This window comes from Trachemys scripta, chromosome 12 (assembly GCF_013100865.1).
Source record: "Trachemys scripta elegans isolate TJP31775 chromosome 12, CAS_Tse_1.0, whole genome shotgun sequence".
NCBI lineage: Eukaryota > Metazoa > Chordata > Testudines > Emydidae > Trachemys > Trachemys scripta.
This window is the reverse complement of record NC_048309.1, coordinates 6766082-6783922: the sequence shown is the minus strand read 5'-3', so window position 1 is coordinate 6783922 and position 17841 is coordinate 6766082. Positions and strand designations below refer to the sequence as shown.

Genomic DNA, 17841 nt, shown 5'->3' with positions numbered 1-17841 from the left:
TCCAGTGAATTTGTGGATCCACTCTGGCTGAAGTCATCCAACGTGTCACACAATGCCAGAAAGGTAGAGAGAGTTGGAATTTCTTGCCATCTTTGCCCAATATATCATTATAAGCAGTATCGTATTCTGAATCAAAGTAACCAAGCTTGCTAGGAATTAATGAGTTCAGACACAAAGACATTTTGGATAACTGTATGATAAAAATCACTTCTTTTCAGTCAAGATGTGAATGATTTTGGAATAACTTCGGGTAAGTTCTACAGCCTCAAAATTTAGAGCTAGTTTTGCAGATGGAAATTAAAAACGTTAAGTGTCAAAGAGGTTTAATATATTTTAGCATATACCCAGCATTTAAGAACACAAACCTGATTTTTTGGGTCCTTAAGATTGAACATGATACTGCGATATTTACTCTTATATCGGTTGTCTGTAACTTGAAACAAGTTAAACATTTCCTTTTCAATATTCAGTGCTATCTTGCCCACTTCACTCTCTGTCATGACCAGATCATCACTATCATTGACTCTGTACAAAAAAAATTTAAAAAAAATTATTATTATACTACCTCTAAATACAACATTGATATTAAATAAGTTTGGCAATTTTAATTGTGAGCAAAATCTCAAAAAAAAAATAATTGTGAATTCAGTGAGGCTACTCACATGCATGAAGCTAATCACGTACTTAAATGTTTACAGGTTCGAGGCCTTAGAGGCAATATTCTCCACACAAGTATTTTTGTTTTCACTTTTGAATGGAACTACAAGAAGTTAGTTTCCCTACCACTAAAGAGGAAAAGTTAAGATGACATTACACAAACAAGTACAACCATCTCTGATTTTTTATTTTATTTTAAAACCAATTAGCAATAGTTTGAAATTGCATGGTGCTTTAGTGTTTGTCAATAACTGATTTGTTTTTAAATGGTGTGATTACTACTATTTTTTCTTGGAGGGGAGATAAGGGAAGGGGTAAACCTCTACATCACACACTTCTATCCTTTGGCAACAGGAAAGTATATTAATCATACTGTATTCTGTATATTTTCTTTAGATTTTAACTTAGTAACAACTGCATTATAAAAGTGTCTATGTTGTGATTTAAGACTTCATATTAAAATTGCCATCATACTTCAGGTTTTTTCCCCTGCCCTTTACGAACATTTAACATTCAATTCTGATTCTGTGCATTTGGAATTTTTACCTCTGAATGTGAGATATCACCAAACTTTCTTTACTTCACTTTAATGTTACGCTTATGTCAACTATTTCACTTGAAGCATGAAGTCACTGCCTCCTTATCACTGTTAAAAAGCAGGGCAGCCTAAACATTTATTTCAAAGTTTGTTAATGCCTTTACAGTAACTCCTCAATGAAAGTCATCCCGGTTAAAGTTGTTTCTTTGTTACATTGCTGATCAATTAGGGAACATGCTCATTTAAAGTTGTGCAATGCTCCCTTCTAACTTTGTTTGGCAGCCGCCTGCTCTGTCCACTGCTTGTGGGAAGAGCAGCCTGTTGCAGCTAGTTGGTGGGGGCTTGGAATCAGGGTGGACCGGCAGCCCCCCATCAGCTCCCCGCTCCCCTAAGTTCCCTGTGCAGCAGCTGGCAGCAGGCTATCAATTGCAGCTATGCCTCCCCCCACTGCCATGTGCTGCTCCTACCCTCTGCCTTGGAGCTGCTGGTGGGGGGGAGGGAGAAGAGGAGGGCTAATGTCAGGGTGTCCCCCTCCCCCCGCTCCTATACCCCGCTTACCCCTTCTTCTCCATATAGAGCAGGGTGAGGACAGGGACAAGGAGAGAGAGAGAGCGCGCTTGCCTGGGGCAGCAGCTACGCTCTCAACTACCTGATCCACTTATAAAGACAATGCACTTAAGAGTGGGTCAGCTTACTTAAAGGGGCAGGGTGCATCTCTCTCTCTCCCACACAAAAGGTGGATGTCTGTCTGCTATGCTATCTCCCCTCCCCTCTATTCCTGCTGCCTTGTAGAATGTGAGGCTACATTAACAACAATGTATTAACCCTTGAGGGCTCAGCCAAGTCCTAGTTCATCATTTAGCAAAGGGGTTCTCAAACTGGGGTTCAGGACCCCTCAGGGAGCCATGAGGTTACTACATGGGGGGTTGCGAGCTGTCAACCTGCACCCCAAACCCTGCTTTGCCTCCAGCATTTCTAATGGTGTTAAATATATAAAAACATATTTTTAATTTATATGGGGGGGTCGCACTCAGAGGCTTGCTATGTGAAAGGGGTCACCAGTACAAGTTTGAGAATCACTGATTTAGCAGCAAGGAAATATCCCATCCTCTAACTTCACCACCTCAACCAAGCTTCACAATCATCATATCTGTGAACAGTATTGTTTGTTTAAAACAAAGAGAGAGAGAGAGAGAGAGAGAGTGTGTGTGTGTATGTGAGTGTGAGAGAGAGAGAGTTTTTTGTCTGATGAAAAACATTTCCGTGGAACCTAACTCCCCCTATTTACATTAATTCTTATGGGGAAATTGGATTCGCTTAACATAGTTTCGCTTAAAGTCGCATTTTTCAGGAACGTAACTACAACGTTAAGTGAGGAGTTACTGTACAAAGTAAGTGTGTTGAATTCCCACCTTTTCCATAAAATTTCTTTGAGGGATCGTCGTATATTTTGTCGAATTTGAGAGTTGGGTTGTGATTGAGTGGGGTTAGCTGCTCCTTTTGCTTGTGCAATTGCAGACGTAGCTGAAGTGGAAGACATTGCCGTTTTTCTAAGCCCTCCAGGTAAATTGGAAGAGACAACTGATTTTCTGGAAACTGATGGTGAACCATGAGAAAGAGGTGACTGTTTTGAAGAGGAAACATTGCCTGATGAAAGCCAAGATTTCTTAGGAATTACACCTTTGAAGCTCGCAGCAGAATATTTAGTTGGGTGTTTAGTTAGTGAAGTGCTAGTAAATGATGGGGACTTCTTTGGACCAAGGTTTTTGGACAGGGAAGACATCTGTTTCTCAACTGTAGAAGCTGAAGCAACCCCTTTCTTTGATGCTGTGGTAGGTTCTACAGGTTTATCCTCACTCTTCTTCTCTTCCTTCTGGGCTGTTAAAACAAACAGAAAAAGAATAAAGATATGGCTATAAAATAATGGCCAAGTACAGTCATACCTAACTATACTGAAGAAGCTTTACAAATATTGTAAAAAATTGTATTACTCTTAGTATCTTCATTCTGCAACAGATTTGATAATTGTATTATTACTTCTGATATTCATTTAGATGGGAGACATCATCCTACTAATGAAAACCAGTTATTCATTCAGAAAGAACAGTCTGGGAAATAATGCCTCCGAACAGTCTAATTTTCAAACAGGCATCAACTTCAATTTGTGTCATACAACCTATTACAAGCTCACAATTCTTTAACTTTCACTGGCTTTATTAAAATATGAAAAAAATGTGTATAGGTATATCTTAGCTTGGTTTGGAATAAATTGAGTATTTAAACACTGGACAGAATATATTCCATACAAAGAAGAGGCTGAATATGGAGACAAACTCCTTTAAGATTCTCAAAGAAAAATTATGAAGATACATCACAATATATACAAAACATTTAAAAAAAACTTTACCACCCTCGAAGAGTCCAGACATGGGTTTCATTAACAATCAGATATTAATATTCAACTTGCATGACAATGAAAAAACTTCACCAGTGCTTTTTGAACAATGTACCACATATTACTATTTGAATTAAATAATCAAGTTATAACAATTTACTTAACACTTATTCCAGTACATGTAGTTATTGTCTAGATTTTGTAAATTTGAGAGAACGAATTCAGTGGCGAATCATTTCCTAGAGCTTGACTGAATTTTACTAAACTAAACGTTGTTTTTAAAAAATCAATTACTTTTCCTTTACACAAACATGATTTAAGGACTGAGTTGGGCACCGTTTGCTGCACTGAGCTTTCATAGTCTCTCAATCTAATCGCTCCAGTTGAAAGTGAAATAATCTGGCATCTCTAACAAATTATTAGTAAGTTTTTATTTAACTTTGAGGTTTTTCTAATCGCCAACTTCTCCCTCTGCCACTGCAAAGCTGTAAGATATTAGACAGGCAATTTGATGTCAGGAAAAGGTATAAGATTATGCAAGTGAAGGCCCCAATTCTCAACTGTGCAACAACTCCACTTGGTGACATAAGGTGGTGACAAAGGTGTCCATGCTATAATTCCTGGACCTGTTAGGAAATGATTCAGCACAGCAGGATCAGGAAAAATCAGCAAAAGCAGGTAAGGACAGTTCCACATTGGGGTATTACATACAGAAACATCATTTACGGATGACAATTCTAATTGCTACACCACCATCCTGGATCTTTTATGATACATCAAATAGCCCATTATGTGAAGGACTGAGGATGTGGGAGATTATTCAGGAACAACTCCTGAAATGTCATTCTATTTCTTCCTTCTGAAGGAATGCTGGGAAGACCAAGTTGTGACTTTATGCTTCCCCTCTCAGACTAGATGTAGCTAGACTGGTTAATGTGGACCCTTCTAATGACACAGAACACTTTAAACAAGTAGGACTTCTAAATATAAGATTTAATCGAAGAAGTCAAGTTTACCATAGAGGATTTGGTAACACTTCCTGGACCTCTCCTATAGAATGCCCTCAAGACAAGTTATCAGGAGACCCAACACGTTTTGTTCTTTACCCTCCACACCCACTGCAATAGAATCAGAAAGCAGCGGCAAAGTTCAGACTCTTAGGATAAATATGTTTCCATCTCTTTTGAAATGGACTCCAAGATGTGTAACCTCCTGGGTAAGAGAGAGACTTTTGGACTTGTTTGACACTAGTTGAAAAAGGTCCATTATCTCTAGAGACAAGTCCACACCTTATTTAGATGGTCTGTTATTATGAAACACTTTCATCAGAACTCGGGGAACTGATGTTCCAATAAACCAGTTCTCACAATATTGTAGTTGGAAGTAGCTATTGGCACATGAATGTAAGCATCTTGAAGATCCACAGGTGCCAGATTAGTTACACTCGCTCAGTCAATAATGACATTCCAAGTGACTCCTTCCTGAATCTTGTGGGGCAAAATGTAACCATTTCCAGTCCAGGATGAAACAACTTCCTTTTGACATCTTGAGTGTGATCACGTGGAACGAATGACTGAATTTCTCCATTGAGTGAACTAGAGTAATTTTTTGTCCTAAAAATGATTCACTGTAACTATCGCTGTCCCATTTTTTGGTGTACTGGGACAATATTAGCCAAAGTTAGGATGTATAGGAACTATGAAATAATAGTAATACCTAATACTTATATAGACAGGAAGGTGAGGAAAAGGGCCCAACAGTCTAATATGACGAGCCTTCATTGATGTCCAAATGTAATAAGCTTGCTCCTAACTCTCGAGATTTAGTTCTTTCGTTGGTAAAGATTATTTTAGAGGTTTCCATAGTACTTTCTTTGTGGTACCTAAGCACTTCCATAGTACCAAAACATATATCCAGCCTAGAAACTAGACAGAGAAGGGTTTCCTACCATTTCAGTTTGGCCAAAAAAGGCTCGGAATTACTGGAGGCAGAAAGCCCAGATACTTCATTCAACAATCAGGAGTCTTGGGAACAGGAGAGGCAAATATACCCAAGAGCCATGTATTGATGTGGCTGCAGAAACTAACATTTCCAGACCTCCTTTTTCGGTTTATTGAACTTCTGACTCATTTTGAGTACGTATCTTTTCTTATTGGTTTCAGTAAAATGGGGCAGAAGCATATTTCTGTGACTCAGTACAAAGTGGGGTGACCAGATGTCCCGATTTTATAGGGACAATCCCAATATTTGGGCCTCTCTCTTATATAGGTGCCTATTACCCCCAACCCCCGTCCCGATTTTTCACACTTGCTATCTGGTCACCCTAGTACAAAGTCAGGCAGAGCACATCTGGGATTTGAAAACAAACTGGGTGAAACCTTGAGTCCCCCTCAGTGCCAAGACTTTTGGGAAATCTGAGCAGTGCTGCTATATTACTGGTGATAACAGTGAATGACTCAGCACTTCCTGACTGGTATATTAGAGTTGCAGAAATAAAATAAAAGGCTATTCTGGAGAGATGTGTGTTTGTATTTGCTATATTTGTAAGTATTGTGTAGAATATTTAAAATGAGGAAGAAGTCATATTTACCAACGGGACTCTCTTGTATGTAATTATAAATGGTTCATATTTAGCATTTTATACAGGTCTCCCAAGGTTGCAGTGATTTGTGTAAGGATTTTCAGAACACACATGAAATTCAGTTACATGTGTCAGCATTTTACCCAACAGAAAATTATGGAAGATTTCATATACTTCTATATCTCAAATATGACTTTTGATCCTGTTGTAGCTTAATACATACTCGTGACCTCATGAATATAAAACATACACAAATACTTTTGCCACCATCATCCTCCCAACCCGCTCTAGCACCATTTGCTTACCATGCTTTGCTTTATGTCTAACTTAGATTATAAACTTCTTCAGGCCGGGACAAGTGATGTGGCTAAACAGTGTGATATGCTAATTATCCAGTTTTATAAAACAAATGAAACAATTCTGAAATATGAATGTCTATGCCTGAAGGGATTAATTTTATAGAAATGCCCTAGATATGCAAGATAAAAATGCAAGTAATCATAATTCAAAGCAGGAAGTTGAACTCAAAATCTTCAACTGCAGTTTTTCTAGGATCCAAGGGGAAAACTTGGAGGAAACCATCATCATTCTGTAGTATAACTAGAGTTATCTTTCCCTTTTAAAATAGTTTGTATTGCACAGTTGATCGCATTTTTACACTTCATTTAAAAAAAATGAACCATCTAAAACCTGACAGTATCAGAAAAATGGCAGGTTTATGGGAAATTAGATAAGCATTTATTAATAAGACATTACATTTAAAGAAAAATGGCCTCTATCTGCACAGAAATGAAATCCTACAAATTTCAGTCCAAAACTGAAATTAAATAACTGCAACAATTAGCTCAAAACGGTGAGAAATCTTCTAGTTGTAAAAGAAAGCAATTAAAATAAACAACAAAATCCCCCAGTGCATCAGTCCCACCATTCTGGCTTTTCTGAAAGCTTAAGAGGCGTTAACATTTTTGTCTTCTACTTACAAAAACAGACGTGGTTAGCTGTTTTTCTAGATTTTGCCCTTTCTGTGGTTCAACTATTTTTTTTTAATCTTTTTTTTTTTTGCTGAGGGAGATATTGCCTCATAGAGCCTCACTAGAAACGTGATGTCGACAGAACAATGGGGATAACACAAATGCTTTTAGATATTAATGACGTTCCTGAACCATCCATATTTCCCTTAAGTAGTGCCTTTTTGACCTAGTTGATATAACATTCACAACAATTAAGCATAGCAGCTACTTTGAAAATGTTAATCTTTTTGTCCAGACATTTTAAATTAAATTATGTAATAGTGCTTGACAAATGAAGTGAGATGTGATAAGCCTCAACGTGCATCATAAAGGAGGCTCATACATTCCTATTTTGGTCCAGATACCTAAGTGGTTGTAGTATAGTAATTCCAATGAAATATCTGATCAGACTCAAAACTGAATAAAATCATAGATAAAAGCATAGATATTTAATCACCCCATATTAAACTCTGTTGACTAGAATTTTCAGCAATATGTGATATTATTGTATGTATGTACTGCAAATATCTTGCCACAACCACTATTAAAGAACTAATTGAGAAATCTGAGCTTCCCTGGCTTTTGTGTATCAAAGACAGGTGTTTAAACACACACTTCCCCATAAAATACTGTCAACCTATACATCAAACTCAAGGTTAATAAGTAGTAAATGTTTTCTAGCTTTCATGGAAGATTTTTTTAAATGAAACGCTTTAATTGCTTTTTTCAAAGTAAATATTTCAAACACTAACTTCTGGAAGCTTAGAAGTGTTTTCCCCTCCCCATTATGAAAACTTTAGAAGTCTGATATAAAAATCATGAGCTGGTGTAAAACTGCAATGACTTTGTATTTTTACCATGTAAGAGATAGCTGCTTTGTTTGGGAAGAATTTAGTATCTGATAATAGCAAAGGATTTTTCCTCCCCCCCAGTGCTGGAGGAATTTAACACTGAATGATAGGTAATCAAACTGTAAAAAGTTACACAGCAATAATTAAGACAGCTCATTCAACAGAAAAAATCTTACTCTAATTTTCCTTCCAGTACTGTCATTTGGCTCAAATATTTATGCAAATTTAGGAGTACGCATACATAAGATGTATATGCAAATTTAGAAGTATTTATTTGTTGGTTACTCCTATAGCTAAAAAATATTCATGATGTTTTATAAACGTACCAGGTTCAAAATGAGCCAAGCTGAATTAAGGAGTCAATTTTAAGTTATATTAAATGAAGTCTGTGGTGTTTTATCATATTTTAAGTACGCTGTCAAATTCTTTTAATAGTACTTCATACTAAAGTCAAAAATTATTACCTGAACAGCATTCAGTACAACTAGATTTTAAATATATATATTAATTACACACATACACTCATCTGAGCTGTATTATGGGTGACTTTCTCCATTATTGTGGAAGTGATAATGAAGGCATCTCTCTCTACCCTATATATTTACAAGAAGGGAGTTAAATACTTGTTCATCAGCACTTTAATAGAAAAAAGGAAACAGAGCTTGAAAGTTAATACTGTGCTCAATCCCTCACTTCCCATATTTAGTCTAACATCAGGCTGCTTAGGGTGGTTCGTTGTAGGCTGCCTTGGCATTGTGCCAACGCAAAAAAAAAAAAACACACAAAAACACATCCTAAAGTAAAAACATTGTCAAATATAAAACTTCAGCTTCTGAAATTGTTCATCCAATGTGAAAAAAAGGCTGTAGCACTGGCATTACTACTGAAGTCGTAAAAATTTCTGACTCAAGAGATATAATTCTCCAGACCAGCAGACACCAGAAAATGAGGAAATAAACTTTAGAAGTTTCACAATACTTAACAATTCAGTCTACACCTTAAATTGTGGCAATTAAAAATTTCTACCTAAGGGGACTTCTTGATTATAGAACTTGGAAGTTAACAGGATTTCTCAAGCAAACTTGTGTTTACTTTCTAATTCAATTTTATACAGATAGCTCAGTGACTTGAAAATATCTACTGAAAATTACCTTAAATACTTATTTAAGGGACACTGCACTCAACCATTTTAAGAAAAAGAAGAAAAATTTGATTCATGACAACAATCACCCACTAACTCCGCCCCCCCAAGCTCACCCTCCCTCCCTTTTCTTCCTATGACTGGCTACTTCACCTTGAACGGGCCCTTGAAATATGTTGTATGCAGTGTAATTGTAGCCGTGTTGATCCCAGGATATTAAACACACAGCTGGTACAATAAAAGATATTTACCTCACCCACTATATCCCTTGAAATGTGTTAACTATTTAAGCTGTACAGTTTGTTTCACCTTATATTTATCTGACACTCTTGAGTACATTTCCCAGACCTGACAAAAGAGCTGTGTGTGAGCTTGAAAGCTTGTGTCTCTCTCACCAACAAAGCCCGGTCCCATCAAAGATATTATCTCACCCACTCTGCCTCTAATATCCTGGGACCAACACAGCTATCACAACACTGCAGACAACTTTTTCCATTGTTGTTTTATTTCCTTCCATGGTAGTCTGGCTGTAGAAACCTACATGTTCTGAAAAATCTCTGCATTTCTGTTTAGTCAGGTAGGTCTGTGTTATCACCTCTCATGGTATTTCATTTAATAATCCCTATGATTTTAGTTTAGTAAGCTGTGCGCAACCATCTAGTTACTACAAGCTTTTAACACTTCAAAATTAAATTCACTTCAGCTTACCAGAAAAAAGGGGGGAGGGAGAGTTGTTGCCGTTTTTGTTCCTTTTTAGTTATCTGAATTATTGTTCCATCAGAGATTCAATTTCTTGCTATAGTTCACACTGACAGTTTTAAAGTGTATGGCCATAGTATAATACACACTTAGATACAGTGGTGAAGAGTCTATCATATATATATATATATATATATATGAAAATGGGAAGGTTTTTGCAGGTCTTCATAATATTTGTAATAACCCCTCCCCCAGAACTGTACAGTACAAGACATTACTTGAAAGAATATTTACAACTAAACTTTTTGTGGCTGTGGAAGGTAAGTTTAGTAATTATTCACTGTGAGAAGTGCTGGGGGAAAATCATTGGAATGGGGTAATATTGCTGAATGTAGAACCCAGAATGTAGAACTCGGTATTACTTTCTACTGCTGATCTTATCTATTCACTACAGTTATGACACACACCACACTTAGGGATATGGATCACTTTACAGGAGTAAGTTAAAAAGCAAAAGAAATGTCCCAGGCATAGTCTATCCTTAAAAGTTGTATCAGCATAGCTACATTGTTTAGGGGTATGAAAATATCCACATCCCTGACTAGCAGAGCTGCATCAATGGAAAAGTGCTTTCATTGACATAGCTAACATTGTTCAGGAAGGTGGCATTCCCTACACTGACAGAAAACCTTCTCTGTCAGCATAGGCTGCATCTACTACAATGGGAGTTTAAGTTGGCTTAGTTATTCCAACAAAGCTATGCCGGCATAGGTTCTGCAGTTAGACATTGCCCAAGTATAGGAAGTAAAATCACTACATGCCATTGCCACATAGCAACTTTAAAAAACGAAGAGTGAAAATTCGTTGCCAGCAGGCTTATTTTTGGGTACCACAGCCAGTAGTTTGTGAACAGGATGAATGGAGCCAAACATGGCCAGACTGGAATGCAGATGTATTTCTGGCAGAAGTAAATTTCTACGGAGAGGACCTAACATTGGAAATGCCATGTGCCCTTGACTCCTTTTAGTCTCACCCTTAGATTAGATGGGTTAAGGATTCTGGATGAGTGCAGGTGTGGCAGGTCATACAGGGTGCACCAGCCTCCAAGCCTACATAGGGGTTTTGTAGATCGTACCCAGTATCTTGATTTCACCCAAAAGTTAACTGGCATCCTGTGCAGAGAACAAGTGTAATATCTTTTTGCCGATCCATCTTGCTTGGAGGCAGGTAGCTGCATTATAAGTTTCCAAATGAACTTTACTATTATGTGCTGCAGTCGTCTAGCCTAAACTGGTAGGAAACGGCGCTCTCAGTCAAAGTTGGAAAAGGCATCCCCGACCACTTAGCTGAGAATACAGGGCAGCAATAAGTCTAGTAAAACTCAGAGATTGTTAACTGTTTCACCAATAGGTACGCAGGCTCCCTCAGTTTTGAATATTCCTAGACTTTGCCATTTCCACTTTCCTTTGCCACTCAGCATCATCTACAACTTATCTGACTGATGGTAAACCAACCAGCTTTCAGGCAGCTGTGGTGCGCACATCCTCTTGCAGGAATGACTAATTATGGGAATAACAGTCCAAAAATATTATACTTTTTTTTAAAAAAAGCCATCTCTTTGCAAAGCAAGGGCAGTTGAATTCTCAGGCGTGGTTTTTTTTTTTTAATATTTAAATTAAATTTTTAAGAAAATAAAAGTGAGACCCTTCAATTCATTCACATACAACTGAAAACTGAAATATGTTGTTCAGCTGGTGCTTTAAAGGTCAGTTCTAAAGCACTCCACAAAGAGAAGTTACTTACCAGTAACTGTAGTTCTTCAAGTGTTGCCTCTGCATAGTCTCACAGTTTGGATGTGCACCTGGCACCTCAGAGCTTCTGAAACTTCTAGAAGAGACATGCCTGAAAGGTGCCACTCGAACACCTTCCTGGGGCACTGAACATTTAGTGCCCAAGGCCATATAAGGTGCAGCCAACAACCGTCTCAATTCCTTCTTTTCCATGATCAGAGGAACTGCTCCTATGCCTAAAGTCTGTTTTTGTCAGACTTCGTGTCATTTCTCTCAAAAAACAGTTGTATATAGTTAGCTTTTACTTATTTTGCAGTATCATTTTTAGGCAATTTTAGTATGTGTGTGCCATTGTGCACTGGGGATTTGGGCTAGTTCCTACTATCAAAATTGAGTCAGATCCTAATAAATCCTGATTTAAAAGGTATGCCTCTTGCCCCTCTATTTTTCTCAAGTCAGATGTCTATATCAGCTGTCTGGTCTGCCGCAAGATGTCAATGCCTAAACTGGTGCTGTGTGTCAGGCCTTTACAACCCAGGTACTGGAAGACTAGGTAACTAGTCTCCATTCTCACTTTACTGAGGAAACACTGGAGCTAGGGTGTGTTTACACTGATGATTTGTCATGCTGCAAGCCAACCTAGCTATGCGAATGCAATTCTCTAGTGTAGACAGACAAAGCTACCATGTGGTTACAGCTTGTTTCCTGCTTGAGATGACCTTATAGCAGTTTACCCTGTCTACACTAGGGGATTAGACCTGTGCAACTGGCCTCCCTAGTTGAAATGGGGACAATATCTGCTGTAGACAAGGCCTTAGTTTTTTCAGAACCACTTGTGTATTCAAGGGAAATTATAGGCCATCTTCAGCTCCAAAGCCTTCTGCACCCAGATCAACACAATCAACAGAATCCAACAGTGGAAATACACAAGAGACCACCTCAAAGAACCCCTTTTATTTTGTGGAGGGGGAAAGGGAGGGGGATTTCCCATTGGTTATACAACCAAGTGAACAATATTAGTAAAAAAAATGCAAACAGCAATATAGGGTGGTGAGTTTTTTAATCAAATTTCCATCGGTATCGACGAACGAGTAGAAAAGAACCACCCTATGAGCCAGACTGTGCCCGACACTTGTGCCAAGCCTCCTCCTTCACTCTTGTGGCTCCTCACGCAGGAGCCAGACACACAGTGTGATTGTGGAGTGCTGGCCTTCTGCCCTCCAAGAGCACCCAGGGTGACAGCTGCTTGAAAGGGGGAGTAGGATGCATGCACCCTCCTCCCGAAAGGTGGCAGGGCTCCAGTATGTATTTTCCCGAAGTACTGGCAGAGTCCTCTCAGGTACTCTGGATGCAAGATTTCCCCTCTGCACCACCTTCAATAGTTTTTACTTATGACGTGCCCTAGTCCTCAATTAATATCAATAATGTATCATGGGCAATTTGCACAGTGATAGCCCTGTACTGTGCCATCTATTTCTTAGGCACTATTCTACAATGCTAGGGACTCATGGTGTACAAGTAATAACAGATCCCATGGAATGAGATAGGTTTGAATCAGGGGATTGGACAATCTTGATTATTCACTTGTGGGGACAAACAATGACAGGGTGGATCTTCTTTACCTGCCTAGGCAAAATGCCTCTGCCACTAGCTCTTAGGCCTTGGCGACATACAAACTTGTACTTATTTAACTACTAAAGGTATGTTTTAAAACTGGTTTAGTTAAACTAATGCAAGTGTACTAAACTAGTGCACATACAAAGACATTCTTATTTCACTTTGAATGTGGCTTATTTTTGTTTAAATTAAACCTGTAGAACAAAATTAAGCTAAACTAAACTAAGCAACTCAAACTGAAATAAGCATCTAACAAACTTAACTACATGGTGCAAATCCCTGTCAACACTGCTACTGTGGTTTAAGAGTAGCTTGTTTCAGTTTACTTTAAACCTGTTTCTAATAGTTTACGATAAGCCAAAATAAAGGTACGTACAACCTTCTGCACTGGTTTAAACTAAATTTGTTTAAAAATCATCTTAAGTTGAACTAGTGCAACTATAAAAAGCAACAGAGGGTCCTGTGGCACCTTTAAGACTAACAGAGGTATTAGAGCATAAGCTTTCGTGGGTGAATGCCCACTTCATCAGACGCCACTTCATCAGAGAGCAACTATGTGTAGACATGCTCTTAGTTAAAATGACACAAGTCTGTGTGTAGATAAGGACTTATTCTTTTTCCTCTGCAGGGGTATTACAGGTTTTCATCCCACCTTGTTACCCTCCACTGCCATTATGTGTACAGTGCTCCTCTCTTCCAGCCCTTCCTCTTTTTTACATTGTATGATATATTTTCCTTTCCCTCCTCACCCATGCTACCTTCTACATTAAAATAAATAAATAAATAAAAATAAAAATACAAGGGAATGTTGCAGAAGAACAATTATCACATGCACATCAGACTTTTGATTTTGGGCTCCCATCTCACTCCTGTCCTTTGACAATGTCTCTTCACTTTGTTACAGTTGTGTAGGAACAGAAGTAACCCAAAAGCCCTTTGTATCTGGAATCCTTTGATGACAACTTGTGTGAGTAAGCACTACTCGCCTGTGGATAAGGCTCAGATCTAGACAGAGGCAATGATTACCCTAAGCCATAAAGGAGGCAAAGACAAATGGAGGCAGGTAGTTAAAAGGAGGCTAATGTAATCAAGGGCAGAGTTTCACAAATGTTGCCCCCTTGCTTTCCAGTAGGAGGCACCATAAAGTTGTCTGTCCCCTAATCCAGTTGTAGGATGGGAGAAGAGATGTATGGCAAATTTTAGCCTGACAGAGCCCCTTTCGATGAACTATTTCTGCTATGAAGTCCAATTCATTAATAATTTATAAGAAATACTACTATCAAATAGAATATTGCAATTAATGGCTAAGAATTCATACTAAATTAGCTGCAACTTAGCTATAACTACTAAGTCAATAAAAAGTTTATTGGCTTAGTGATAGAAAACTTAACTCAGTGACTTATATCAAGATCCAACATATGAATTTAAAATAGTTTAGGTTTATAGTGTACACACTGGTTCATCTAATAAAATATATTTACTATGTCTTGTAAGTTCTCCTCTTACTACCAAATGGAGTTATGATTTTATATAAGTTATGTGTGCTGTGACACAGTTGATAAGTGAATAATCAGCTTTAAAGTTAGGATACAGGCAGACCGTTACCTTCTGTTTTCTCCTCCTTCTGATTAATCTTCCAGCTTGAAAATGACGAAAGATTTGCAGCCGATTTCCACTTAAGTAAAAATGGCAAAAATTCATTTTCTCTTTCAAATATTCTTCTACAATCAAAGAACCTGCATTGAAGTATTTAGATACGTGCATGTCGACATGCTACTAAATGAACTTTGGCATCAGCAAGTGGCCCAGCCACCACCCACACTGTTATAATCAAAATATTTGATATCTCCTCAAGTCTTCCGTTTCCCACATAGAAACACAGGAGGTCTCTTCTGTAATTAGTGACCTTTACAAAAGATGTTAAATACCAATGAAGCAATTTAATTTTTTTCCCTCCAGTGGAAAGGTAAGTTATGACTTTATATACTGAATTAAAAATGTAACAGTTGGCTAATTTGTCAGAAAGTAACATACTTCCTCTTATTTACTACAGGACCAATAATGAGAGAATTACTATTCATCATTGACATTCTTTAGATCCGTTCTGAGTCATTCTTTACTTTAAATCTTCATTTGACAATATTTCTCTGAAATTTTTGTTGTTGTAGATATGAACTCATTCAACTAAAAAAAAGTAAAGCTTTATAAACCTTTCATAATGTTGCTCAACTAAATATTATACAAGCAAAACTGAAAAATAAGACTGCACTCCTAGCCCACCTGACATATGAGGATATCAAAAGGCTCAAATGACTAAAAGAAAAAGAAAAAAAAAAGAAACCCATCAATTCAGTACCAGTATTAAATCCTTGTGGTAGACTTTAGAAGTAGTCTAGAACATTTGACAGGACCACAGCTTTAATATAATATGCAGACTTTCCTTATTAAATATAAATCTGGATCCAGACATCCTTCAGATGTGTTTCTTATTTCAGGATCCATCATTTTTCATTTTACTGTGATTATCTATTTTGTACAAGTTTTCGAATACACTAAGCAAACAAGGGGCAGATCACACTTAAAAATATACATATAATTTACAATTCACTGTTAAGTTGAATGACAACCAGATATATCAGTGCCGTATGATCCGGAGCTCCATCTTCCATCTGGAGATTTTTTTTTTTTATGAAGTGCACTGACAATTCACTTATTCCGTTTATCTAAGAGAATCACCCCCTGCCCCCACTATTAATTCTTACGAACTCAATGCATGACAGGAGAAAAAATAAGGACAATAGCTCTTTTGTAGAGCCAAGTAAGCAATGGATATTATCCTCCTTTGTGATCCCATATTTTTGATAAAAACCTTATGAATGAAATATCAAATTAGTAGACTAAACTCCCTCCCTCAACATATGCATTAAAAAATTAACTCTTTTTAGAAATGCACGGTTATAAAACATGGCAGGCGATTTTTAAAAGGCCATAACTTTATCAGGTTATTTTAGAAATCATTTTGTTGGGGCTGTGTTTTTCCTGCTTGAAAGATAATCCACTGGATAGACATTTATACTGTCTATTTTGCTATTTCATTTTACTTCTACTTTGACAAGCCCTGAAGCTTGAGGACTTTAACAACTATTTGATATAAACTGAAGGCTAAGGGTACAGTAAAGAAACATGTTCTGGCAAAAGCATTAAAATACTACAGATTCTCTCCTCCATGCCGAACCTGGATCTTTGAAAGCCCTTGTTTCACCTTCCTCAATCTCAATGACCCGCAGCCTTGTAGCAATTAAAAATTAAATTTGAAATACATTTTCTATATGTGTGGTGCACTGGATGCTATGAGTAAATGTGGATCAGCTACTAAAATAAACAGGCCTAATTGCTGAAAAATAAAAAATATGCATATATTTACTTCCCCATAGCTGTACAGCCTAAATACTGCCTACATCTTCACAAATAAATAAAATGTATTATTATTCTTGTGGCATCATGTGTGCATGACGCTTCCCAGTTAATTAGTACAGTTGAACCAATTTAAAGCCAATGATTTCCATTCAGACTGTTAAGATGTTAGACAACATAAATACAATACTCAGCCTGTATATTTCGGTGAATTAAAAAAAAAAAAAAAAAAAAAAAAAAAAAAACAGCCTGTATATTTCTGTCAACAAAAAAAAAAAAAAAAAAAAAAAAAGCCACTTGCAAGTAGGGCCTAATTTCTCACCACAACATAGTATGAATCTGAAAATCCAGGGGAATCTTGAAGCAGCCATTGTAGTGGGGGTTGGAGGGAGGAGAAGAAATCTTTAGAACTGTATGTTGCGTGCTTCAAATAACCATGTTACAAGTGTTTCTGTATATGAACCAATTTCAAAGGAAGAGATCGTTTTTATCATACAAGTGTACTGAATCCCACTCCTACCCAGATTATTTGTCAACATTTAACAGAGGACTGAAGGGGTTTGGCTCTCTCTGTCCTGCCACCCAATAAAATCACTGTCATGTTAAAGTGTAATGAAATCTTACATCCACCAGCTAGTGCAACAATATTTAGCATACAGTATAGCTGCATTTTATGCATGTGCCATATTGACTGAAGGAAAGACTAATTTAGGGTCTGAACAAAGACTGATTCTTCAACCCTCAGTCACTGAATTTACTCATTTGACTCCTGTAGGACAACGTGGGCAATTAAAGGTTCTTCATATGAATAAGGATTTGCAGGATAAGGTACTTAGCTTCAGGGTAGAGAGCACCTACTTAGGATACATTCCATTTCAGTTCAGTACAATGTAAATATATATATAACTATGTACACTGAACAGAATAAAGCATACACTACCTTACTTTTAAATTTTAACAATTTGTAGAAGTTCCCTAAACAAAGAAACTGTGATTGATGTTTCTTGGGAGACACTATGCAGCACTTAAATCATAAATTATTCTACCAGAGTTATCAACCAAAAATGAAAGAATCTTTTCCACATAAAAAAATTATATTTGGTAGTTTAGTAATGGTACAAACAGAATCCAAGACATTTGTAGAACTT

The 17841-nt window shown here is 37.3% G+C and overlaps 1 protein-coding gene across 4 annotated transcripts in view; it reads right to left on the bottom strand.

The window, feature by feature from the left end:
• Window positions 1-17841, bottom strand: part of DIDO1 (death inducer-obliterator 1) — an 88720-nt gene that overhangs the window by 25100 nt on the left and 45779 nt on the right. For all 4 annotated transcript variants that reach the window (XM_034787354.1, XM_034787357.1, XM_034787356.1 and 1 more), the window contains 2 exons: window positions 2608-3073; window positions 366-525 (listed from right to left, as the gene is read on the bottom strand). In XM_034787354.1, coding sequence (XP_034643245.1) covers window positions 366-525; window positions 2608-3073 — 626 coding nt within the window. The remainder of the gene's footprint in view (window positions 1-365; window positions 526-2607; window positions 3074-17841) is intronic.